Raw genomic sequence first — 26,605 nt, 5'->3', positions numbered from 1 at the left:
TTTCTTTAAAATCAATATAAACTCAAATACCTTAAAAAAATGTTTTATAAACGGTTTGCCTCATAGCGGTTTAGCCCTGTTACCCAACATTTTGCCAGTTGGGTTACGTCAGGAATAACTGCTGGAACCAAAGTGTGTGAATGTAGGCCGATAAACAACCATCAGATGGCGGTGTGGTGGAATACATCAGCCTGAAGACAACGCAGTGGATGGCAAGCAGAAAGAACCCCATTTTAATATTTTAGGAGGTGGCGAACGTGCTGGTTGAGTAACTGTTCAACGGTATAAAAAAAAATAAAAAAAAAAGCAGCTTATGCAAGAAAGGTTATTAGCCTATTACAGAGGATGTTGAAGGGGCTGTCACTGAGCATCTTCACACGGGAAGGAGGGAAGGATGCGTCACCGCTAGGCCGCCTCTGATTGGCTGAGCCGCTCCATGACAGTGGGAGAGGGGAAGGCGCTCAACGTCACGGTGGATGTGGGCATGCGTGAGGACGAACGTCAACCCCGTTGCTTTATGAAAGGCGAAATCCCTCCATGAGCCGAAGACCTGTTTAAAACCCCGTCGGTGGAACAGAAGGAGCTCGTCTCGGAAGAACCTCAAAGACTCTCCACTACGGTCCTTGCTTCCTTCCTTCTTTCCGGCTCGGGTTATCTTCTGGCTTCAAACGTTAAACGTTATCCACCTTCCTCCTCGTGCTCACACCGCTTTAACAACACAAGCCCACGGGGACGAGCCCAACGGACAGGAACCGAGAAGGGAAGTGGGCTCCTTCGTCTCTTTCATCAGACAGGTAAGGACAAAACGTGCCATTTTAAATCCCACGAGACACTCTCAGCACACACGTGGACGTTAGGAAGCGGGACGCTTAGAACCCCCCCATTCTCTATGCTAGCCGTTGGGCTCGAGCTGGCAGCGGATAACGAGTAACGGTTAGATATGTAACGTAGCTAACGCGAGACGACTCAGTGGGCCGGTGTGACCGCCCGTCTGCTGATGCTGAAGTGTGACCGTGAAAGACAAGGCCCATTACTCACTCTTTTCCGTATCCCTCTTTAAGCGCGACAAAACATCAACAATCACGTTTCACGCAGGAACTATGAGGCTACTTATCTTTACGACGGTGACTGAGGCCAGACGTCTCAATGTTTCTAGATATGAGGGCTTTATTGTGTCTTTTAAAACATAAAACACATTACAGGGCGAATAAACACGCATCCCTAATCTGCATTGCCCTGTACCATTTTGATTAAACTACAACTACCAGGCCGCTCTCAGTGGCATACCGGAGCGTATCTGTCCATTGTGGTTTATTGGTTCTTGATGATGGGGTTGTCCTGGAAACGTGGCTATGCTGGCAGGTGCGTATGTGTGCTCGCGCACGCGCTTTTGTCATAGGCCAAATGCACATTATGAAACGGGTTGAAACGCACAGTACGGTAATAGTCATGAAATGATGATCTATAGAGATGTGTCATCAGTCTGGACATTAACCCCTGATGACAGAGAGCCGTTTTGACTGTCTCTGCTAACAATCTAATGATCTGATGTTTGTAGCTCTTTGTCAACATGACTTTTTAGTATAAAGAACAACTTATTGTGATTTTCATAATCCGGGTCATCAAGCCACGGTAAGCTGACAAAGGCCACAATAACGTTATTTATGCTATAAATTAGGGCTGCCCCCTTTTTTTTCCCAGTAAATTAATTGTTTTAGTGTTTGTCAATAGCATTTCTTTTTTCGATAAGTCATCTTTTAATGCATTTTCATGCTGCATGACTTATTTCCAAGAAACGTATGAGCACATCTCTGGTAAACACAACATTCATTTGTGTGACTCTGTGTGTGGAGACTCTCAGTTCAACAGATCTGTCGTTTACATCAACTAATCGATTGGTCAACAAAATGGCACGAGTGTTGGTTGACTGAGAGATTCGTTGGTTGAGGACAGCCCTGTTATAAATGTAGCTTAAGCCGACAAAGTTGTTCTTTATGCTTACAAGCGTTGCTTTGATATTGGCCCCTCCTTTCTAGCGACACTGACATTAGCAGCTATAAAGTGTTTTTATACCAGTGTGATGATGACCATCATTTACACATCACTGTCCATAAAACATTGTGTGGGATCTCTGTTCAGTTAGCGATTTAAAGCCCTTTAGCCAAACGCTGCTACGATATTAGACGGGTAACTTGTCGTATTTAAAATTCTTTCGGAGAGTCAGAGCTTTTGTTGTCTTCGTTAATTCATTGATGGGTTTTCTAGAGCTGCCCTGGAGTCCATGCTACATCATGCTGGCTTTGGAAACCTTGGGGATCAAGTTCACTTGAGTGTTTTCTCAACTAATTAAGAACTTAGGTGCAAAATGAACAAAACGTTTGAGTGAAAGTGTAGAGAGAGAAAAATAGATTCAACCAACATTTGGGTTCCAAGTCAACCTCTACGCATTGTTTCCCGCCGTCACTACACAGAGAGAGCCCTGTCCTGAGCTGTATGCACTATTGTGTTCTGCAGTAATGAAGCTTAAAGGTTGAAGAAGCTTGTGACTGGAAGGTTGCCAGTTAGACTCCGGTTGGTTAATCGCACATTGAACTGAGTGCTGATGTAAAACCAAACCGCAATCTCAGATTGTCTTTGAATTTGAAGCATGTGCTCATTATCAAAAATTAGACGACATAATTGTGCATCATGATATGATGATAAATGAGTTCATCATGATACGATTCAGATGATCAATTGTCACATTGCCCACCCTTTTTTTTTTTTTTTTTTTTTTCTAGCAGTGAACTATTCAGCTGTAGGAATGTATCTGACTCTACTCGTGTGTTGAACTCGACACCGTGTGGATTCTGGTGAGAGGACCATTGTCTAAGCTCAATTGTTACAAACCTGAGTTTTGTCTAACCTTACATTGAGAGGGCTCTTACTGCTCAGTGCTTGGCTTTAGGCATGCAGCTGGAGTGTGTTTGCATGCTTGTAGTTCAGTTTAGGCCAGTGTTTTTATCAGTTGAGTGTCTTCTATTCTTCTGTGTGTTTTTTTTTTCTTTTTGTTAAAACAATTTAGTTTTTTCTGGGACAATGAAAGCAAACTTGAACTTTGACGCTACAGTCTGAAAATATCCTCCGTCATGGTGCCGGTAGTGACTCAGCTGAGAGTGTTTGTTGGATATATAGATTCCATTGTTTTCCGACAAAAAAAATAAAATTATAAAGGAAATTCAACTTGCTTTTTTTTATTATTTATGGCATTGTAACTGTGTTATACTGCACAAAAGACACCTTTTTTGAGGTGTAGGCTATTGCAGTGAAAAATGAAACCGCAGTGAGCAGAATGTAACCAGAGCAAAAAAAACTGCTCGGGGTTCAGAGGTTCAAGTTGAACTTGTGTGCGAGCCTTTTGTCGGTTTCTTTTTCATTGAAGTCAAGTGCTTCTGAGCATTAGTGTTATTGGTGCCACTACAGTCCATGTACACAACACTGTGCTTGCACACTGAGTATTTTAGCGTTTGACCTGACTCGCGACTTTTGTAAATTCAATCTAGTCTTGTGGCACGCTGGTGTGTGTGTGTGTGTGTGTGTGTGTGTGTGTGTGTGTGTGTGTGTGTGTGTGTGTGTGTGTGTGTGTGTGTCTGTGTGAGAGTGTGAGAGTGTGAGAGAGAGAGAGAGAGAGAGAGAGAGAGAGCCAGAACCAGGTGTGTGCCAGACACTCTGAACCAGGGGGGTTATTTTTAATACTCTGTCGCAGCTCGGTGGAAATCTACTTTTCCGTTGTAAACAAAGTCAATCGGCGGTATCTGAAAGCACTATTGGTGCACAACGTGGAGCCTTTGATCTGTACTGTGGAGGAGCAGGTTGTTTGAAGAGAGAGAGAGAGAGAGAGAGAGAGAGAGAGAGAGAGAGAGAGAGAGAGAGAGAGAGAGAGAGAGAGAGAGAGAGAGAGAGAGAGAGAGAGAGAGAGAGAGGCTGTAGTGGCTGTTGAAATCCCTAGGTGGTGCCAGTGCTGCTGACTGTTTCAGGTGCTGGATGTGAGGTTGCTTCCAGTCCGTGAGGAAGGTGATGACACACCGGTTGGGTGGTCTGGGTGAGGGGCCTTTTTGGTTCATTTAGACCTGTGATGAATGTTTTTTGTTTGGGGACGAAGGTTTGGTGTGAAGGTGGATCACCTGGGGAAAAAAAAGAAAGCGGCGTCGCCGGCTGTGTGGAACGGGTGTTTTGCACAAGAGGAGGAAGAAAGTTGTTTAAAGATGAGATCATATGTTTGTTCCCAAAACCACACAAGGAAATTGGATGGAAAGAGTGTTCCTTACCAGCAACCGAAAATCAAAATCCTCTCTCATTACGGCGGCGCCTAACAGCTTTTTTCACTATGGATTAGTCTGCTGATTAGTTTCTCCATCAATTGATCAATAGCCAGTCTATCGGTTTGAGGTCATTTTTGGACAGAGTTATTGCACCAAATTTCACTTTCATCTGCAGCTGAGTTGAGCATCTTGTACAGTAAACTGCAATCATCACATGGTGATCGTTTCCTCTTCACTCCTGACCCCCCTGGTCGTCGGAGCTTCCAGGTTTCTCTTTTACACGACATGTAAGGAAATGGCTAAAAAGGCACCATGCGGACAATAGCGTCAATCTAGTAACTGTCACGGTGTTGTTACTGTAACTGTTGTTATTTGAAAACTAGTTTCTCAAGAATAGCTTAGTCACTCTGACTTTCAGTAAGTGGACAGAGGATAACCTCACAGGAAGTCGGGCCAAGAGCGAGCGGATCTGGGCCACAGAACTGGATTCTTGGCCCCGTTTTGCCTGCTGGCAGCATGTGACTAAGATTACACCGTCATGCTGTGCCATGCCCTGCTGTGTAAAGGTTTATATGATTACTTTAGCAGCAGAATCCCCGTCTCCCTTTACCTTCCTCTCCTCCACACAACACCCCCCCCCCCCCCCCAAATCACCTCCCGTTCACCCAAAACAAACCTACATGGGAAATAAAATAAAGCGACCTAAATAAGTAACTTAATTTACAATGCATACGATCAAAAGACCATTGGTAAAATGGACTGGTTTTATTCTAACGCATACTAAATGATAAGAGATGTTAAAAGTAAATCAGTAAATCAAAGGACATGCAGAGGCTGCTTGTTAACACTTACTGTAGGATGCATCAGCGTTAGGCACAGCACATGATTCTCTGAACTGAACTACATGGCCCACAGCATCACATTGTTAATCACTGTAACAGTATCCAGAGGGTCGTTTATGCTCAGGACGACATCGGCTCTTTGTTGAGAGTGAGTCCCGTGTGAAAAATACAATAGCCCTCAATCAGCCCACCCATTACAGAGGAACGTGTGTGTGTGTGTGTGTGTGTGTGTGTGTGTGTGTGTGTGTGTGTGTGTGTGTGTGTGTGTGTGTGTGTGTGTGTGTGTGTGTGTGTGTGTGTGTGTGTGTGTGTGTGTGTGTGTGTGTGTGTGTGTGTGGCTGCTGTTATAGCTGGGTTCAATGGCTGTCCTTGTGCGTGTTTTTTTTTTTTTTTTTGTATTCGACAAAAGGGTCAATGGTTTTGCTTGGTCACATCTGGCCTGCTGTGACGAGTAAGTGAATGAATGAAGCGTTCAATGGATTTCTCTCTGCGTTGTAATGATGGGGGGGGGGGGGGGGGGGGGGTGTTGTGGAGAGACGGCAATCGGGGGCTGTTGATTTATCGGCCGTCGCGACTAACTAGGCTAATCAAACTTCGGTGCAGATGCAATTGTTTGATTAGCAAATACATGTTCTTTTCTAGGATTTAACGGAGTGTGTTCAGCTTCTGTTGGTTTCAAGTGTGAGAGAAAGAGAATCATATTCTGCTGTGGTTAGAATTCAAATAAGTGTATGACTCTGAGGCACATACTCGGGTATATGTTGATCAGCATTTTATGAAGCTGAGAACCGTGATTCTAAGTGTTGGTCAGACAACTTACAGATTATAGTTTCCTATTTACTCAGAGGCAATCAGTGCAGTTTTGATAATGCTGTAACCGAAGCGAAGACCCACACCGCCGGTTTCATAACGATGTAATCAGCAGCATGACAGCTGGTGGGTGGACTGGTAGCAGCAGACTAAAGAGCATTTCTAATTGATTGAATTACCCGCTGTATTCTGTTCCACTGTCTGTGGTCCATTTGAGGTCTGTGGCCCGATCCCAAAGTCCACACTCACGGACTCACGGACTTGGAAGCGTGTTCCTTCAGAGGCTGTGAGGGTTTAGGGCTGTCCCTCCGTCAGATCGGGTTGATGTTGATGTGACCTGATGTGTTCAATGTTGCACAAGATAACAATAAAGCTTTTTTTTTTTCTTTTTTTTTGAGCCAAATCTCAAAATTGTCCAATGGTGAGACTGTCTCAAGCATTGTTCATTGAACTAAAACTTCTATAGAGGGAGAAGAGAAGCATAAGAATGGTGACAAATACCTCAGGCATGAAATAGTGTCTGTTTTCAACACTTGTAAAATGATACCCGAGGTATAAAAAAAAAAAGAGAATCCATGTATTTCTAAAATGACACTAACATTTTGTGTAAACCATGTCCTCCAGTGTGACACCATATCCTTATTTAAATTGGGCAATTCCATGGACAACTTTATTTAGTTGAAGGACCCCATTCAAGGTCAGTAAGAGTTTCAGTAACATGCTGAATGACTGAATGACCCTTTTGTTTAAAGGACAGCTTACACAAAGCTCACCTATTCTTCTCTAAATTAAGTTAAAAAGTTAATTTATAGTTGATTATTTTTTTTATAATAAATGAATAATTGAGTGCTTATAACCGTAGGGTTATCACAATAAGTCCCATTTCTGTCCTTTTTAGTGTGGCAAAGAAAATACAACCCAAAATTATTTTTATCTCAAAATATTATCAATAAAGTTTTGCATTAAAGGAGATCTAACCATCATCTTCAATTTAGTTTTCAATTAAACCAATAATTCTCAAATGTTAGCTTTTACACTACATAAATATATGTATTTTTCCTGAAAACGTGTGTTTTACAAAATAGCAATTTTGTATCAATTTATTTGGAATTGTACATAATCTTCAACTATTGAAAAACCCTTTAAATTCATAAGGAAACTATGAACACCGTGGATTGGCTGCCTGCTCGTTCTGCACGCGTTCCTCAGCGTGTAAAGACTTCGCTGTTAAATGTGGTTTCGCTGCAGTCGATTCTTGCGTGTCCCCTTCGTTGTACCGGCTGATATTTTGTTCAACAGTGTGAACTTGTTCCAGAAGCTCCCGGCCTCCATCGCTCTGCTATCAGGTCTGGGGTGTGAGGAGCCTCACCCAGTAACTCACTGTCTCCTTATCTCTCTGAGCATGAGGCTGCTGAGCATCACCAAAGAGCTAAACTCCCTGTTTGGATCCGCTTCAACATCTCAGCTCGTTACCTGATCGTTTACAAATCGTAATGGGGCTGAATGAAGGTGATCCGTCTCCACGGTTACGGTGCAAATAAAACCAGCTGCCCCACTTGGAGCGACGGCATGAGTCGGGGATTTCATCAACTTTGAGCAACAATGGCTGCCTCTTAGTTTTAAATTGCAGCTGTGGGTGGTGGCTATAAGAAATATGTATAGTTGACGTACATCGCGTTGCTTATGTCTGAGCACAAATGTGGGAAACTTTTTTTTTTTTCTTCTTTTGATCTAACCTCCAACGCCCGTTCATGCACTGCTGATGGCATGCTGTGTGGGTGTAGATGTTGCTTTGATATGGGAGGGGGGAGGGGGGTTGGAAATGCATTTAGAAGCTCAACATCTCTGCTCCCTGATTGACATGTAACCATCACCCTGCTGCTTTAGGTTCTTAAACCGTGGAATGTGTTTGTACAGCACAGCGTGGGAGTCCACCTGCTGTTAAACTGGCACGTACCACAGAAAGCACAATTTACTCTAGACAAGGAAAAGACAGCAGCATAGAAGTTCATTTCTATCTGGAAGTCGACTGAATGTCCTGTGCTGTAATGAACCGTATAAGTCACTGTGACATCTTAGTAGTACTGCTGGTCTTTGCCAGCTCTTTCTTCCTTACTGCTTTCATCAGACGTCCGCCTGCGTCTTTCAGGTTGAAAGGCATGACAAGTGGGAACAAGTGTAAATCGGTACAAATGTATTAACGGGGGTTCTACAACTATATGGTCTCCGTTTTGAAATGCAGATGCTGAAGATCCCCCTATGCTGAAAGGGTTGGGAGCAGTCAGAGGTCCTGAAAAGATGCTGCCCTTTTAACCTATTACCACGCATGTTCTACGTTGATATTGTTAGGCTTTTTTTTACCATTGTTCTTCTGTGTTTCATCAAGATGTTTGAAACAAGTTAAAAGATAAATAAATACTGGAACAGAGCAGATCAATGAAAGAGAATATTTAGGCGAAATGGAATAAATAAACTGCAACCAAAAATGGGAATAAGTAAAGACAAATATTTCAGTGGCTCTTATGTGAGCTGCTCCGACGACATAATGGAGTTACAAAACCAGGACCGTGTGCTTTTTTTTTTTTTTTTTTTTTTTTTTTTTTTGCATGACTCAGCCAGTAAGCTGTAACATCTGAGGTCTTAATGTTACTTGTGTGAAGTGGGGCTTTCAAAGAACTTCGGTTGTTTCTGAGTGGCTGGTGAGTGTTGATTGGTATTTCCACTCACAACTGCCACCATAATGTGACGTTTACCACATTTTAGTTCATGTGTATCTGAAGTGGAATCCACTTGTGTGGAGGGAATTGGGGGGGAAAAAAAAATGGTTATTACTTAACACCGGAATATGAAATCATGTGACGTGAAGAGCCACGTGTCTGAGGGGTCGCGTTCCAACCACAAACCCCAACAGGTGACTGCATTTTTCAGTTCCTCTTTTCTTTTTAAAGGCACATTTAGATTATGGACTAGATGTAGACTCTGCTCAGTTAAAACCAGTGATGTCTGGCCAGGTTTGAGATGGCCTTCTAAACGTACAACCTCATTATATAAGCATTGAGCAATAAGAATAAATATAATGAATCAACTAATTATAATAATGTGCTTTACATAGAATGGTAAGAAAAGTAAATTAAACAATCATGGGAACCATTTGAATTATTAAATTAGATAATTAGAAAAAATGCATGAAAAGTAAACGACTTAAACAAGACCTTGACCTTCGAAACGCGAGACTCTAAAAGCAAGGCCACCTCTTTTACACTGCTTTGACTTGTGATAAGATAATCCTGTCTTAGTCCCAGACATCAGTAACAAAACAAGAACATAAAATCAAAACAAGTACAATAAATAGTCATAGTAGTATAGTGTGGCTACTTGAAGAGAAGGAACCTGCAACTACTGCATGAAGGGAGTTAATAGAAAGACATTTGAGCAAGTGCTGAAAGGATTTGTCATCATCACAATATGAATCCACCGTTGTCTTCAAGTCATTTCTCCAGACAAACCTCTGAACTTTTGTAGGATCCAGTTTCTCAAATGTGAGGATTTGTTTTATTATCGGTATGAATTCAACATTTAAGACGTCAACCTTGGGCTATGGGAATTGCAAAGTGTCTTTTATAGACTAAACAATACCAAAAAAAAACAAAGTGTGAAAATAATCCTTGGCGAGAGCATAGCTTTAAGTCTTTGTCACGTAGAAACAGATGTTTTGTGTTGTTGTTGTTGTTGTTGGGACAGAATAAGTTCTGTTCCGTCCGGTCTCCTCTGATCATCAGTGAGACCTGATGTGTGGCCTTCCTCGGTTGAAACATTTACAGCGAGTTGGCCTGCGGCCCCCTTGACTTCTCTTATCTCCGTTCCCCTCTGCTCCACTGACGGAGGACAATGTAAACATGACCTTGCAGAACTTATACTCTCCTCCCCACTATCGCCCCCCCACCCCCCCTCCTCATGGGGAAATAGGAGCCCCTCACGTGTACCCTGTGATGCAAAGTGTGGCCTGTTGTGTGTGTGTGTGTGTGTGTGTGTGTGTGTGTGTGTTCAAGAGCATGGCTGCACACACACACACACATTATAGCAGTCGTGAAAGTTTCATATGATGCATGACAGGTCGGCCACTGGCCGAGCTTTGTAGCGACAAACTGTTGGCATCACACCGAGCGATACTCTTTGTGCGTCTGCATTGTTCATTGTGAGCCGTTCAAGCGACGTCGTCCGAGTAACGGCGACGACGTGGAGCTCACCCGGTCCTGTTCCGTTGACCTCCGTGTTTCCTTTGTCTCATCGTAGGGGTGGATCTGTCAGTTATTGACGTACTGTCTCGGGCATAAAGATTTATCTAAGCGTTATTGATTTAAAGCTGAAACAATTAAGTCGATTTATTGATGAGATCGTTGACGGAAAATGAATGCAATTATTCTGATAATCGATAAATTGTCATTTTACGAGCAAAAAAAGCCAAATATTCACTAGTTCCCGCTCTTAAAGTGTTTGTGTTTTACATCGCCGTTATTAACTGTTGGTTAAATAAAACAAGTAATTTGAGGAAGTCGTCTTGGACTTTGTGATTACATTCATTCGCTAATCGGTGATATAATCCCATTGATCTGTAATGAAAGTAGTCTTAATTGTAGCAGTAGTGTTCAGTTCTGACTGACCGTAGTGCTAATGGTGGCTGAGAATTCAACACTTCTTTTGTTGAACAAGTCTGAGAAAAATCCACAAATTCCTTTTTGTTTTCATGACCCTGGATATGAATTCTTTAAGGACACCAGACATGACGACTCCTTCCTACGTTACACTAAACCAACTGTGGCTTATCATAGCCCGGTCCAGAAGTTATGACTGAACTTCAGACCACCGTCTGGAGGGGATGGAGTAGATATGCACACATTTGGCCCTGGAGATGAAGCCGCCAACACAAACATCTGGTGTGAAGTGTTCCTCCTCCTCTTCCTCCGGTGAAGTCCCACACAACGCGACACAAGCCTGCACAGGATCCACAAATCAGGTTACCATGGTTATAGCTCCAGGCGGTGACTCGGTCCACCGGCCTGCTTATTCTGGGATGAGTCAAATTACCGCCGCGGGTGTCTTTGTTCCTCCTCGCTCTGGTTTTTATTCAGTGCTTTTTAACACAATCACACAAACGCTTTCCCTGTTTTTTTTTTTTTTTTTTAAATGTTTGTGCAACTGCAGACTTTCCTTCTGTTTAGATAATCACATAAGCTCAGTTTCAGTTCTCTTTTCTCTCGCGTCAGTTCCCAGTCTCTCTTGTTCCCAGTCAACACCAGCAGACAGAGAACACAGGGAGGAGTGGAGGACGGTGTTTCTGTCTCTCGGGCGATTAGTGGGAAAGGGCATTTGAGAGGACGTTGTGTGGCTTCTGGTGTCGGCACAAGCTCCATCAGACCTGAAGTCGCCCAGAGGCTGTCGGGATACTCTCTGTCACACGTCGTACTCCGGACTCACAGTACTGACGGAGAGACGCTTATGTGCTCTGTTGTCAGGTGTTGTGCCGAACGTGCCGATGTGATTTTTATGTTTGTGGTGTTAAAAATGTGAGCTGCAGAGCAATATACAAAACTGGTACCGTCTGCTTTCTTTGACAAATTAGTGGTCAGATTTAACACGGAGTCTAATGGAGCAGTCGGTTGGAGTTCATGTCGCTCTACGGCTCTCTGAGCCAAATGTGTAAGTCCGTTGGATTCCATAGACGCATACGTGAGACCAGCACAACATTTCCTATTATTTTGGCTAAAAATGGTGTATAACATTACATTACAGTAGACGCTTTTATCCAAAGCGAGTTACGATTCAGATTCTATCACACCGTAGGCACAGCTACGGCAGCTAAGGGGTTAAGTGTCTCGCTCAAGGACGCATCGACATGCGCTAGCGGGAGCCGGGGAATCGAACCGCCGATCCTCCGATTTGAAGGACGGCCCTGCTCTCCGCTTAGTCACGGTCGCCCATAAAGAGTAAAAAATTGTGGGACGGGGAAGAATTTGTTTGGAAAAACCACAGAATCCTTTTCATGCTCTGCTCCACTCTGACCGTGTTGTCGTCACTCTGGCGCTGAACATTCCATGCAATACACACCCATTATAAAATCTGAAACGGACCCAAAATTTTTCTGAAACTTAATCTGTGACTTAATGAAAACTGTGCTAGCTATCAAAATGCCCATTTTGGCTCAATAAAGTCCAGCGTTTTGTCTACGTTTTAAACTTTGAATCATTTTTCTACGTTAATGTATGGCCGGTCAATATGGGTCCTAAGTTAAGTTTGTTTTCTTGCGCTCTTGATGCTGAAAACCCCATTCAAGTGAATGGAGACATTTTGGGACTTTCAGGAAAATGGCTGGGCGAATCTCTCTAGAAAATAGATAGAACATTATTCCCGATAAGGGAACGTTTTGATGTATTTTGAGCGTAGAGTTCCTGTTAGCTGTCAGCACTGTTGACTTTGTTGGCGGCGTTTAGCCGTCGCCATGTTGAGTCGTTTGAATACAACAAGTGACGACGACCGTTGGCACATATTCACTGTACAATAACCCATAACATCACTCAACAACAACATTAACATGTGACCATTAAAGGCTCATTTTCATATAGTAGCATGTCAATCATCACTGGGAGAGTGTCTTGACTGTGGGGTTAGAAAATGCTAATGGGATGCTCATCTATCAACCAACTTCTTCTGCATAAGGTTTACCTTGGGGCTGGTCTCTCTCTGTCTGTCTGTCTGTCTGTCTCTCTGTCTGTCTGTCTGTCTCTCTGTGTGTCTGTCTGTCTGTCTGTCTGTCTGTCTGTCTGTCTGTCTGTCTGTCTGTCTGTCTGTCTGTCTGTGGTGTCTCTGTCTCTCTGTGTCTGTCTGTCTCTCTCTCTCTCTGTGTGTCTGTCTGTCTGTCTGTCTGTGTCTCTGTGTGTCTCTCTCTCTGTGTCTCTCTGTCTGTCTCTCTGTGTCTCTCTGTGTGTGTGTGTGTGTGTGTGTGTGTGTCTGTCTGTCTGTCTGTGGTGTCTCTGTCTCTCTGTGTCTGTCTGTCTCTCTCTGTCTGTCTGTGTCTGTGTCTCTCTGTCTCTCTCTCTCTGTCTGTCTGTCTCTCTGTGTCTCTCTCTGTGTGTGTGTGTGTCTGTCTGTCTGTCTGTCTGTCTGTCTGTGTGTGGTGTCTGTCTCTCTGTGTCTGTCTGTCTCTCTCTCTCATATATATATATATATATATATATATATATATATATTCCTATAATGCACCCTCTATAGGTGGAAGACTTGATTGCAACATAATTCACTCTAACTGCCTTCCTTAAGCCGTATTTATTTATCTCAACATGAAGTCTGACAATGGACACATTAGTCACACTACCTACACACTAACTTTTGCTTGTGATTAAAATGCTGTCTGTCAAATTAACTTATGTCTCACCTCCCTCCTCCTCCTCCTTATCCTTGAACCCCCTGCTTCTCCTCTATGCCTTCTTCGCTCTCCTCTCCTCTCCTCTCCTCTTCTTCTTCTACCTCCTCCTTTCCCCTCTCTCTTGCCCCTTCCACACAGATGCTCCCAGCCGCCCAGCTTGACAGGAGTGATGGGATGTGTCAACTAGGTATTGCACCTATCCCAACATTTTACACTGCAAGCAGGGAGACTGGCTGGGTGGGAAAGGATATTTTTGGGACACAACAATTTGGAAACACTCGTGGAAAGGGAAGATGACCCTGGGTCTGTAGTTGACATGTGCACCTTTGTTTACCGGGCAGCTTAACAGCTTGTTAAGAAGTCACAATCTGGATATATTCGGCCTACTTGTTCAGGCGTGTTTGTCTTTTTCACATGCAACTCTTTTTTTAAAAAAACAAATATTTAGTATGATAATCAGAGGACGTCACACTCCGCGACACGCCTAAGAAAGAGAAGTCTAACAAACAAGTATGTTATACTGCTGTAAAAGCAAACCATCGTTAATGTATAGAACTGGTTTGGTAACTTGGTTTCCAAGTAATGAATAAAAGCACCATTTTAGATAATGAGGCGGCTTTGTATCGGTCGAGTGGGAGGAAGGAAACTGGATATTTCATTCACTCTTCTCCCATCTAAGGTGTTTAAAGGCTTACATGCACGTCAATATTTGAAGACTTCCATTACAATTGGGCTTTTGTGTCGGTGGACCCTGATGATCTGGGTACAGTATCCTTGTGGGATGCGGTTTCGTTTGTTTCACGCAGCTCTGATCACGCTTATGTTTGACGTCCAAAGGCTCGAGTCGTCGGCTGTGAGGTGGAATATTCATTCTCTCCACACATTGTACACCAAACCAGCCTGAGACGCTCTCGTCCGAGATCAGCTGGTTGGTCAGTTTGGCTTAATTTAACCAGAAAGTCACAAGAGCCATGAGTCACAATACAGCTCGACGGGTGAATTCAGGTCACATACATAGTGATTACTCACCACAAATATTATCATTGATAAAAATGAGCGAGGACAGCATGTTCCTCAGAGGAATGAGGTCTTGTTTGTTTCGTGGTTAAACTTCTCTCAGTTGCTGTGTTACTGTTGTTTTTATTTGCTTTGGCAGATAGCTGAGGGAGAGACTGAGGAAGTAGAAACGGTTACAAAAGCACTAATTGTGGGACAGTTGATGACATAATGAACAAAAGGCACCAGCTGTTATGAAAGGTTCTGGGACAGGGTGGGACAGAGAGTTTGCGTTACACAAACAGGTTGACGTGACACCAGACATTTTTAAATATTGCTCCACCCCCTGCTAGACAAACTGACATCTCCCCTCTTCTGCCTCCGGCTCCTTCTCCATCTTCTCTCCACTCTGATCGCTCTGTTCCTCCTCTCCATCACACGTGTGCTCGTGTTTCACTCTCTTCTCAACTCCTGGCATCATCTCACCTCTCTCTCTCTCTCTCTCTCTCTCTCTCTCTCTCTCTCTCTCTCTCTCTCTCTCTGTGTGTGTATATCTGCCTCCTCCTCTTGTGTCTGTCAGAACCAGAACATGGATTGTTTGACCGAATGTAGACGTAGTTGCGTCGAAGGCAACTTATTATTTCTCAATTAATCGGATGAAGCGGCGCAGGGCTGCAACTAGCAATTGCTTTAATTATTTAGATCATTTAAATTACTCTTCTGTGAATTAAGTCCATTAAGTGTCAGAAGATGCTTCCATTGAAATAACCATTAAAATGTCTTAAAAGCCTAGTTTGTTCAGGTTACCGTCACGTTGGACAAAGGACTTGTCATTTCTTCTTGGCATTTATGCTTGAAATTGATAATCTATTATCATACAGCTATAAATCAAGGTGTTAACCTCCCCGTTTATCCGTCTCTTTTTCTTCCCAAGCAGACGAGACGGTCCCGGACAATGTAATCGGACTGAAGGATTCACCCGCGGCGTTCACACCGGAGAGAGACAGAGGAGGGACAGACGAGGACATCGAGGACACGAGGATGGGCGTGGGAAAGAACACCAATTCCAAGTCGATGGACGGTAACAGCGAGGGAGGGAAGTTTGACGAGGAGAGCAAGCATGGCGCGGATTTCTACCCTATCCCGGTACGCAAACACGTTTAATATCTCTATTCTGAAACACTGAAAACAAACCAGTCCGCTCCCTTTGTTCGTCTTCCTGGCACCAGGCGACAGCTTCCTGTAGGTCAAAAGGCTAAAATGAGAACAGTAGAATTTTGTTCTTAAATCAAAGTTCTGTACTGAAGTACTGTTTTCTGCTCCCTCATGAAAAAGGGGCCTCTCTGCATACAGAGCACCTCTGATTTTCATACATTAAGTGAACTTTTCTTTGACCTGAAGCGACCGTGATCAACATTTTCTTTTTCACATTAACATCGGCTCAAATGACTGTGTGGTGTGAAAAGAAGACTCGCACGGTCGTGAACTTGGCAAGCTGACAGTTGGCAGCTAGCTGATCTGAACTCGGCGGAACATTTAGCAGCTAAAGAGCCAGATACTTCTCTCAGGAGTTGGGAGATCGCACCACATCTACAGTTACAAACACATTGGTCCGGTGTTCAGAGACCCAACTCTACGTGAACGCCAACGGCGTCACGTCTGCTGGATGTGTTGATGTGTAACTTGTCTGCTAACGCATTCAACATATCGGCTAAATAGCTTTATAATGTTGGACTCGCAGCTCCTTTCCCCATATTCTCCAAGTGCCCCAACGGTCCGTTTAAAGCAGGTTTAAGTAGAGAATCTGCCTCCGCCGCAGAGCGAAATGAAGACGGGACTTGCCACAAAAAGCACGCCCATCGCATGCACTCGCCCTCATTCTGGGTGGAATGAATTTTGTTTGTGAAGTGACCGGTTTGCATGCGGTAGGAAACGCGCGTCCACGTGCAGAATGGCGAGTCTGTTCATCGGCTTGGTTCCGTGCCGTTGGTCAGACTTTACATTTCAGATTTTTTCACACGACAGAGCACACACACTCCTAGTTACACAACCTCACGTGTGTTTTGCACTTGGTTTTGTAAGCAGCATCATCATCATCATCATCATCAGCCAGCTGTCTGGGCCAGCGGGAGTTTTGCAAACTGTAATCACGATTAACCTGCTTGTGTGGCCTCCGTGAAAGGACAAAAGGGGCAGCAATTAAAGCTCTTAACCGTGTGTGTGTGTGTGTGTGTGTGTGTGTGTGTGTGTGTGTGTGTGTGTGTGTGTGTGTGTGTGTGTGTGTGTGTGTGTGTGTGTGTGTGTGTGTGTGTGTGTGTGTGTGTGTGTTAAGGTGGTGGTAAACGGCGTGGGCGGTGCCAGCGGAGACCAGGACACCGAGAACACCGAGCTGATGGCCATCTACGCTAAAGACAATCACGGAGGAGAAAAGGTAACGTGGAGCAAAGGGAGTGAAACACAAACCTCGTGTTTAACACGTGATCCGAAGGGCAAATAAGCCTTTTTTTTTTTTTTAAGCAGACCGGCGCCTACTCACATGGTCCCAGAAGATTACTCCTAACCACAGTTTCAATCACTTTCCTTTTCCCCTCCTCACCTTTACCCGGCATTCTTAAAGATGTAATCCTTCAGATTTCAGTCGTATTGGATTTATAAGCCGTGTGGTTATGACAACAAAATGTGGTTTGATGCCGCAGCAAACGCACACGTGGACGGCTAGTGGACGGAGCACAACCCTCCACGTATCGGCTCCCTGTGGCTGTTCCTCCTCGTTTCACGAGTTCTCCCAAAGAATCGGAACCGATCTGCCTCATTTCCGCTCAAGCTAGTGCAAAAAAAAGAAAAAAGAAAAGTGCTGACTCATCAAACTGTCTCTGCGTTATTTTCTCTCGTGACTGTGTGTGTTTTTCTTTGATGAGACAGTGAAGTCATCTGTTTTGGTCTCTCTCTCTCTCTCTCTCTCTCTCTCTCTCTCTCTCTCTCTCTCGCTCTCTTCCCCCCCCACATTTGACAGGATCAGTGTGATCTGCAGTTATATTCCCATACTTTCACATTCCACTAGAATACATTATTTTGACCCTTTTACACAAAGTAAAGTGTACAGAACAAAGTCTAAATGAATTATGAAGACACTGAGCTCTGTTTTAATCTGTCTCTTTGTGTGTGTGTGTGTGTCTGTCTATCTGTAGAGCTCAATGTCTGAGACGTTGGACAGCACAGACAGCACGGACGCGAGGAGGATGGACATGATCTATACCATTGAAGACACCCCACCCTGGTACCTGTGTGTGTTCCTGGGCTTACAGGTAGATCTCCACTCATAGCCGCTCTGTTTCATGGCTGACTCACAGTGCGTATCATCGGTCGTGAATGTGTCTTCCTGTAGCTGACTTAGCGGACGTGTTTTAAACCGTCGATGTCTCGCCTCGCTCCCTGTGTAATCACGGTGCGTCATCATCTTCTTCTTCTTCTCCGCGGTCGTACTTGTCATCCCGGTGCAGTATTTTTCATCCGACCGTCCGCAAGGTTCATCGCGCAACTAGACGCGATGTCACAGAAATAGGGTTTTGCTCACAGTGGTCGTCATGTTGGTTGTTCCTTTTGGTTTAAGCCACATTTAGTAACTATTCTACAAATAGCTTAGTCATATTTGCTCTGTCACTAGATCCTCAAGGTGAAAAAACAGCCTCCTTTCTTCTCTCCTAAAGGCATGTTCTACCACGCCTGAAGAAATACAAAGTTCTCAAGTTCCTGCTTTCACGTGTTGTCGGCCATTTCTTTGATCAGTGGAGTTGTTTTTTTTTCCCTCGGGCCTTTACTTTAAAGTATTCCACAGCTTCAAGTCACCGCCGGCTCAGAAAAGAACAGGAAGTTCTTTTCATAGCCTACAAATATACACCGCTGTGACTCTGTGCCCAGATGATGTCAGCTGTCACTAACTCCACAGAATTCCTGTTATTTTGGAGATTATATGTCAATATTTCTGAGTGAGCAGGATCGTGGTGCAGCTGCAGAATGGAGTTTTTATTTTTATTTTTATTTTTTTTAAATAGTCTGAACGCGTTTTAACATCAGCATTCTTGACATCTGAATGCTGCTGAGCCAAGATCCAAAGAGATGTTAATCATTTCAAACTCTTTGTATGTTAACTTTTAAATCACCCAAATGCATCACTGGATCAGATTGTGAGCTTACAATCATGTCACTGTATTTGATCTATATATATATATATATATATATATATATATATATATATATATATATATATATAAAGTAATAGGCAAACAAAAATATCCCAAACAGAAGGGAGGGTAACGTTTTCTATCCGAGAGATCCTAAAGAAAAGGGTTTGTAATGATGATCTGTTGTATTCTGGGAACGTCCTAATAGCTAAAGTCACTATGGTGTCAGGTATGGACCGTCGAACAATAGACACACACACACACACACACACACACACACACACACACACACACACACACACACACACACACACACACACACACTCTGACTCTGTGGCCTCTCGTCTTTGCAGCACTACTTGACCTGTTTCAGCGGAACCATCGCCGTGCCGTTCCTCCTCGCCGAGGCGATGTGCGTCGGCTTCGATCAGTGGGCCACCAGTCAGCTCATCGGGACCATCTTCTTCTGTGTGGGGATCACCACCCTGCTCCAGACCACACTGGGCTGCAGGTACACTCGCAATACTGTCTCGCATACCTCCGGTCAGACAGTAGGTCCATGCCCTCTCTCACACACACACACACACACACACACACACACACACACACACACACACACACACACACACACACACTCCACTCTGCAGCTTTTCTGTAAGCTGTAAGTGTCTTTCACTTCCTCACCTCGTCCCTTTTTATTCCTCCCATTGTCAACTACCTCTCATCTCTAAGTGCCATCTAATGTCAAGGGTCATTGTTGACATGAAGTTCCCCTTTCTCCATCCTTCCTCTTCATGTCAGTCTGGAGTGTGTGTGTGTGTGTGTGTGTGTGTGTGTGTGTGTGTGTGTGTGTGTGTGTGTGTGTGTGTGTGTGTGCACATTTAAGCAGAAGCTTACAAGTCCTTTTTTTTTGTCATGGTAGATTCCCACAACTTCTGAACACTCCTCTTTTTTTTTCCAATATAAATTGATATTGAGGATATCTCACAGATACATCAAGATGTTTCTGACTTTTTAAATTCTTTCGTCTTGTATGCATATTGTCCACTAGGATGCGATGAGTCGATAACATTTCAACTTCCTTGTTTCGTTCATGTGACTGCAGTTTTTCTTTTCTTATGTTTTCTGAGTTGAGGCGACCGAAACTAAGAGACACGCAGCTGCAGACCGGAGGAGTGACCTACGCCTCGTTCAACTGTTGGGTCACTTCTGGACCATTTTTGTATCGCTCCTCTGTAGAGGGGGGGGGCTCTACTAGATATAATGCATTTTTAGTCCCTGACTCAAGCTTCAAACACACAGAATCCTACACTTCCCATAATGCAACACTATAGCGTCTGCCATTGGCCCTTCTGTCCCTTCCGTCTCTCACTCAGTCGCTCCTCACGCTTTCAAGTTAAGCATTTTAGTCTGGTGGTCATTGAAGAGTCAAATACCTGGGAGAAATACAGTGAGGAGGATGGAAAGAGGAGGTGGAGGGAGGTGGAGGGAGTTACGTTATGCTGCCAAGTGAAGCTAAGAGGAAAAGAAAATGCTTTTCCAGGAAAGGTGCCTTGTGCTTCTGAGCAGCTGCCACCTGCAGACATTTTTGTAATTTAAGACGATTCAATGTGGATTTACTCTCTTATAGCATTTTTTATTAACCGTCTCTCCTCTTTGTTTGCTGAAATAGACACATAATCGATCTACTTTACTTTCATTATTAAAAAGTGAAGCCTCTTTATTTTCCTCTTAGTTTTTCAGTAGGACCACAGGCTTTCCTGGCTGCGTCCCAAAACTTTCACAGGAAACGACGAAACACAACATCTGACCGAACGACGCAACAAATACCGCAAACTTAAAATACCACAGATGTTATGAATAAGTGGCTGCAGTCGGTAGAATCACTCCCTTTGACGCTCGCTGCTTAGTCCACACAGGAACACCGAGGCCTGCTTAGAACACAAAGTCCGCTTTTTGATTTACTGATTCGGCAGTTTGACGGTTCTTTAATCTGTTTGAACTCTGAATTTTGTTGTTTGCTGTTATTCTTCGAGCACACATGAGAGTGATCTGAGCCCGACTGGCTTCTTTTGAAAGCTTCACCCCAAACCTTTGAGCCACAGTCTGTGAGCAGATATACGTAGCGGTCTAGCTTAACCGTGGCCTGATTCCATACTGCATATTGGGGGGGGGGTCTGAAGCCAGTGTGCAGGTGTACATCTAAATCTGCCTTTATGAATGTTCACTTCCTCTTTCTTAGGAAAATAAAAGTGCTCCATCTCATTTTTTGAGTTTATTCGCAACCTTTCATTTCTGTCTTTGGCATTTCCACTAATATGATGTCATAACAGTTTATGTATTCTATTTTTAGCACCGATACGATCTTTTGATATCCCTCTGCTGTCATGAACGCTTATTACAGCTGTCATTTTTTAAAGGTTACTCGTGACCATTGTCTGAATCACAAAAAGACCGTGTGTGGGGGGGGGGGGGGGGGGGGGGGATTAATCTGTGGCATCGGTCTGTGTTTGACTGACCTTTTTTAGATTACCCAGAAACCACCGGGGGGATTCTCACACGCCACACAGTGATATTCAAATAAGTAGGAATAGCTTGTATAACTCTGTGGAGCTGAAATGCTGTCACCTGGTGGCTCTACACAGTACATCGCCTTGCTTTCTGCTCAATTCCAACGCTTCCTTTTTGTTGTACATTCATGCGATTATTCAGACTCTCGTCAACCTCATTTTTTTTTTTTTTAAATCTGTGCTTTCCTTCGTTGTTCAGGTTGCCCCTGTTCCAGGCCAGCGCTTTCGCCTTCCTCGCACCGGCCAGAGCCATCCTGTCCCTGGACAAATGGAAGTGCAATAACACGGGTAAACTCCCCTCTCGACTCGCTCGACACAGACGCTCCTATCTGATATCACGCGCTGCGGTTATTGTATCTTTGTTTACCGCGATTCCATCTCCGAACGCTGTTGGCACCGAAGCCTACGAGGCAGAGAACCAGGCGTGGGGATTTGCCGCTCCAAATGAATTCTAAGAGTTATGATTCAGATAGCGATCTGATTTAAAAATGTCTCGTGTTCTCCTCCATCCTTTTTGTTTGTTCCGTGACCAGAGGTTCCAGTGTTCAACAGCACCGAGCTACTCAACACGGAGCACATCTGGCACCCCAGGATACGAGAGGTGAGGCTTAGATGGACAAATAAAAGAGATGGTAACGGAGCGGGGGGGGGGGGGGGGGTTTAAGAAGGAGGAAGATAAACTAGATAGACGGGATCAAATTGCTCTGAAACGCCTTTTTGTGGAACGGCAGATTGTTTAAAACTGAATAAATATTTGCGTAAGATGTTGCACAACTTCCTACACGGCTGTAGTTAGATAATTGATGTTACTTAAGCGAACAGGATCTTTTTTTTCTCCCAGCTGCTAAATGGCAACGCTGTCCGTAAATGGCTGCGGGCGTTGTGTGCTCTCCGCGACAGAAGCCCTTCATTTGCATTAACCTTTTTTCCGTTTGCGTAAGCCAGTTGTGTAATTTGTTTTGTTTTTTTATGTAACGCACGAACGAGGCTAAACTCGATCACACCGAATCAAATTGTTGAGCGGGACGACGACGGGCTGAGCGGGAGGGACGTGTGTTTTGACAGACAGAGAACATGGAGACGGATGAAGACGAGAGCAAACGGGGGTTATTTGTTCTGTAACCTCGTCTCCTCCAACCGTGACGCAGACCAAAGGATTCATGCAGTTCATTTCACCTGTTGTTTTGTTATGAACAGGATTCAGATTCAGAGGAGCTCGTTTTTAAAAACTGCAAAGCAAACGCGATCGATCGGCCCTCGGCTGAATCTTATGATCAGTTACTAGAGCGTGTGTTCTAATAAGGACCTCATTGATAAACTTTACTTTGTGATTTTTAGAGCCACCGCTCATTATCTAAACTGGTTATGAAACCACCGATGCCTCTATTTGACCAGCATACGTTAACGAGACTCTCTCTATACAGTTATTAGTAGTGAAGTGTGGTTAATTGCGCCGGGCAGCGGGACCTTGCTGCAGTAAAAAGAGAACCTCTAAAGGGAGTCTGGTGCTTGAAGAAACACTACCGCCGTCGTCCACAGGGGGCGCCAAACTTCACACTGAATGAAAGTTTCTTGTAGTAGCTTTAATAAACCAAATATTAGATTTTGTAGTCATTTCTTTTGCCGTTACTCTTTATTTCAGGGTGTGATCATTTTGATTTAAGTGTTAAATTAAAATCTTTTTTTCATTTGCATCAGTCAACATCACCTCTGAGCCGGCACCTGTGCTTTAAGAGTTGATTCAATATGTAATTAGAGTTCATTTTTTTCTTGTTTTTTTTCCTTCTATTCTCTCCAATGTCTACGCTCTGTCAGATCCAAGGGGCCATCATCGTGTCGTCCCTGGTCGAGGTGTGCATCGGAGCGCTGGGTCTGCCCGGGATCCTGCTGAAGTACATCGGACCTCTGACCATCACCCCCACCGTGACCCTCATCGGCCTGTCTGGTTTCCAGGCCGCGGGGGAGAGGGCTGGAAAACACTGGGGCGTCGCTATGCTGTAAGTCCAGACGCTCGCAACAAAAACATGTTTTCGTAGCTTGTAAGGTCATTCACTGCACTGATGTACAGCGGAATCAACTTCCTAGAGAGATAATGAAGAGAGCGCTTGTTTTTATGCAAGGAAGGATCACACTGGATCGTGTTAAGACTCAAACAGAGGGTTGACTCATGGGGGAAGATCCCCTTTAAAGCGTGAGCAGCCGTTCCTGCTGTCTCACGACTGTTTACACGATAGCTGGAGGCTTCCTGCTCTCGCTCCGCAGGGACGGAGGATATGCGCCTGTAATGTGCCACTGATTCGCTTCTTCTTCTTCGGGCAGTTAGGATAATTGATCGGCTTTGAGGCCCTCTGGGGTTCCGAGCCGTAGACTAGGAGTAAATGAATCACGTCTGTTACGGGATTTGTTCTCCGATTCCTTCCACCAAACTGAGGGAGGTTGTTTCTGTCTGCAGGACTATCTTCTTGGTGCTGCTCTTCTCTCAGTACGCCAGGAACGTTCACTTCCCTCTGCCGGTCTACAAAGCCAAGAAAGGCTGGACTTTCTACAGGCTGCAGGTCTTCAAGATGTTTCCTGTAAGTAACCAACTAATACAAGTACATGCCCAGTGTCTTGCTTGTTGCACAAACTGTGGCTGGTCACCACGTTTTTAGATTCGCAAAAACTCTGCTCTCCTTTTTTAATTAATTAAATTTGGTTCCTTTACAACTGACCCCCTGCCTCCACCGCTAACTAGGTTCCCGTCTAAGTCCCAAATTCATCAACGGAGCTAATCTATTTCTCCCTGGGAGGTTAAGAGGTTCTCCCTCCGCCTGCCTCTGTGCCGTGTCTAAATCAGTGTTTTCCTGCCCTCTGCTGGTGATGAGTTGAATAGTATTAGTAGCAGTTCATCTTTTAATGTGAATTTCTTGATTGGTTTCTTCCCACCCAGATCATCATGGCCATCCTGGTGTCATGGCTGCTGTGTTTCATTTTCACCGTGACGGACGTTTTCCCGCCGGAGGTGGACAAGTACGGCTACTACGCCCGCACCGACGCTCGTCAAGGGATCATCGCAGCGGCGCCCTGGTTTAAGGTCCCATATCCCTGTAAGTGTGTTTGGGAGGAGGAAAAAAACCCGACACAAAGCATTTTGAATGCAGCCTGTTTCTCACCCGCTCTGTGTTTTTTTTTTTTTTTTTTTAAATTTCGACAGTCCAGTGGGGCTTTCCAACGGTGACGGCTGCAGGCGTGATCGGCATGATGAGCGCGGTGGTGGCCAGCATCATCGAGTCCATCGGAGATTACTACGCCTGCGCGCGCCTCTCCTGCGCTCCGCCACCTCCGATCCACGCCATCAATAGGTAACGCTTCGGTTTAGCGCTCCTCCTTCTTTCTGATGTTTCAGAATTCATCTGAAAGACTCTGTTCCCCTGTCTCTGTAGGGGGATCTTCGTAGAAGGTATTTCCTGTGTGCTGGATGGTCTTTTCGGGACAGGAAATGGCTCCACCTCCTCCAGTCCAAATATAGGCGTCCTGGGAATCACAAAGGTAACGCACACCTGCACTTTATGTGACTTTTCATCCCGGTATTTTTACTTTTTATGTGGTTTATTTGTTTTACAGTCAGGTAGACTTTGTGTAATTCTCTTAGTTTCCTTCTTCTCTTCCTGCACACTCTCATCTAGGTGTTGTGTTTCTTTTCACCGTGATGCTTTAATTGTGCAAACAATCAAACGGGAGCCTAAAAAGATAATTTGCCTCATTGGTTAGTCAGTCATTAGAAAGTTAATTGCCAACTATTTAAGCAGTCGTTCCTCTTTTCACTGTTTTATATCATTTAGAGTTAAATATCTTCTGGTCCACAACTTGAAAAAGTCACCTCGTAATTATTTTAAATTCAGTTGTAATTACATGCATAGATTAAATAACAGGCAGTAGAATAAGCTTTTCTCACCCGTTGTCCCTTCCTACGAGTGTCCTTCTGTTGAGCTGTAGGTCATGTGAGACCACACGTCTCACTCCCTGACTTGGCTTCCCTCTGATCTCTCTCTCTCTCTCTCCAGGTGGGCAGCCGACGTGTGATTCAGTACGGCGCCGCCATGATGCTGCTGCTGGGGCTCGTGGGTAAATTCAGCGCCCTGTTCGCCTCTCTGCCCGACCCCGTGCTGGGAGCTCTGTTCTGCACCCTGTTCGGCATGATCACGGCGGTGGGACTCTCCAACCTGCAGTTCGTCGACCTCAACTCCTCCAGGAACCTCTTTGTTCTGGGTTTCTCCATCTTCTTCGGCCTGATGCTGCCGAGCTACCTCAAGCAGAACCCGCTGGTCACCGGTGAGTGGAGGGGAGCGATCCCAACGCGTTCGCGTACTTACCTCGGCAAGAACGATTGACGGAGCTGAAGAGTCTCTGTCCATCTCTGTCAGTGGACTTCTGTCCATTCGGAATTTGTGCTGAGCAATAAACAGTAGTAACATAAATGAGATTAAATGTTTGTTTAACACATTCAGTTGGTAAGAACCCGTTTTAAAGAGAGAACAGTGAGCTGATTAACACATATGTGGCTTCTGTTAACTTCACTAATTAGGTTGTTGTCAACCCGTCTGAGGGGATTCACACTAACATGACTAAAATGAGGTCGCTTAGAAATTCACAGTGTCGGTTTCGGTCGTTTTTCAGCTACAGAAACTGAAAACTAAGCCGTAACAAGGTCTGTTATCAAGCCCCCGTCTCTGTCTTTCTCAGGCATCGTCGAGGTGGACCAGGTATTGAACGTGCTCCTCACCACTGCCATGTTCGTCGGAGGCTCCGTCGCCTTTGTTTTGGACAATACTATCCCCGGTAAGGTGTTTTAATCCACTCTTTGTCAAACGGATGATTTAAAAAAAAAAAAGAGGTCCACCCTAAAAATGAATGTGCTTTATGCTTCAGAGTGATCTTCATGACAATGTAATGGTAGTTTAGTGCTCAAAACATTTTTAAGGAAGGAGAAACGTGGCTGTGAATGGCGAGCATGCACAGGTGTAGATACAAAGTCGGAACATATCCGGTGTCGTGACTCCGATCGATCTTCCCGTTCTCCACAGGCACCCTCGAAGAGCGAGGCGTCAAGAAGCTGAAACGTGGCGCTGGTCTCAGCGTAGCAGAGCTGGAGGGGATGAGGTCCTACGACCTGCCGTTTGGAATGGACTTCATCCGCAGACACCCCGTCTTCAAGTACATCCCGATCAGCCCCACCTTCCAAGGCTACCAGTGGGGGAGGATACGGGAAGTCTGCAGGAGCAGACTGGGACACGGGGATGCGGCGAGGGGGGGAGGAGGAGGAGGAGGAGCGGGAGGGGAGGGAGACGCAACAGCAGCGGGGGAGAGCGGGGTATAGCTGACGAGGCACTGCGAGATCCTAAAATGTGGATGAATTTGGGGAGCAAGGGATGGTACACTAAGGATGGAAGAGTGGAGGACGGAAGCGGTGCAGGATTCGGGATTGTGTGGAAGAAAATTGTGATGC

The 26,605-nt window shown here is 44.6% G+C and overlaps 1 protein-coding gene across 4 annotated transcripts; it reads left to right on the top strand.

Annotated features, from left to right (window-relative positions):
* The first annotated feature begins 501 nt into the window (after nucleotides 1-501).
* Nucleotides 502-26,605, top strand: slc23a2 (solute carrier family 23 member 2). Of its 4 annotated transcripts, XM_068704180.1 has the most exons (16): nucleotides 502-794; nucleotides 13,512-13,560; nucleotides 15,304-15,515; nucleotides 16,702-16,800; nucleotides 17,558-17,674; nucleotides 18,904-19,061; nucleotides 21,320-21,408; nucleotides 21,654-21,721; nucleotides 22,936-23,117; nucleotides 23,573-23,693; nucleotides 24,050-24,206; nucleotides 24,314-24,461; nucleotides 24,543-24,648; nucleotides 25,164-25,431; nucleotides 25,843-25,938; nucleotides 26,184-26,605. In XM_068704180.1, exons 2-16 carry the CDS (start codon nucleotides 13,512-13,514, stop codon nucleotides 26,474-26,476), a joined length of 2,163 nt encoding a protein of 720 aa, XP_068560281.1. In that variant the 5' UTR covers nucleotides 502-794; the 3' UTR covers nucleotides 26,477-26,605. The 4 variants fall into 4 exon arrangements, with proteins under 4 accessions (XP_068560281.1, XP_068560285.1, XP_068560284.1 ...); XM_068704184.1 differs by lacking the exon at nucleotides 13,512-13,560 and having other exon boundaries at nucleotides 15,307-15,515; XM_068704183.1 differs by lacking the exon at nucleotides 13,512-13,560.

The sequence above is a fragment of the Cebidichthys violaceus genome, unplaced genomic scaffold (genome assembly GCF_023349555.1).
Source record: "Cebidichthys violaceus isolate CVI_PGR_0920_01 unplaced genomic scaffold, fCebVio1.0.p SCAF_9, whole genome shotgun sequence".
Lineage (NCBI taxonomy): Eukaryota > Metazoa > Chordata > Actinopteri > Perciformes > Stichaeidae > Cebidichthys > Cebidichthys violaceus.
The sequence above is the reverse complement of the archived record's forward strand: the minus strand, read 5'-3'. Positions and strand labels throughout refer to the sequence as shown.

Bases quoted from the DNA above. Each gene is read 5' to 3' on its own strand.
- slc23a2 (XM_068704180.1), top strand. From the start codon at position 13,512: ATGCTCCCAGCCGCCCAGCTTGACAGGAGTGATGGGATGTGTCAACTA. The intron at 15,516-16,701 runs GTACGCAAACAC...GTGTGTGTTAAG, and splicing joins CGGATTTCTACCCTATCCCG to GTGGTGGTAAACGGCGTGGG. The intron at 24,462-24,542 runs GTAACGCTTCGG...CTGTCTCTGTAG, and splicing joins CCGATCCACGCCATCAATAG to GGGGATCTTCGTAGAAGGTA.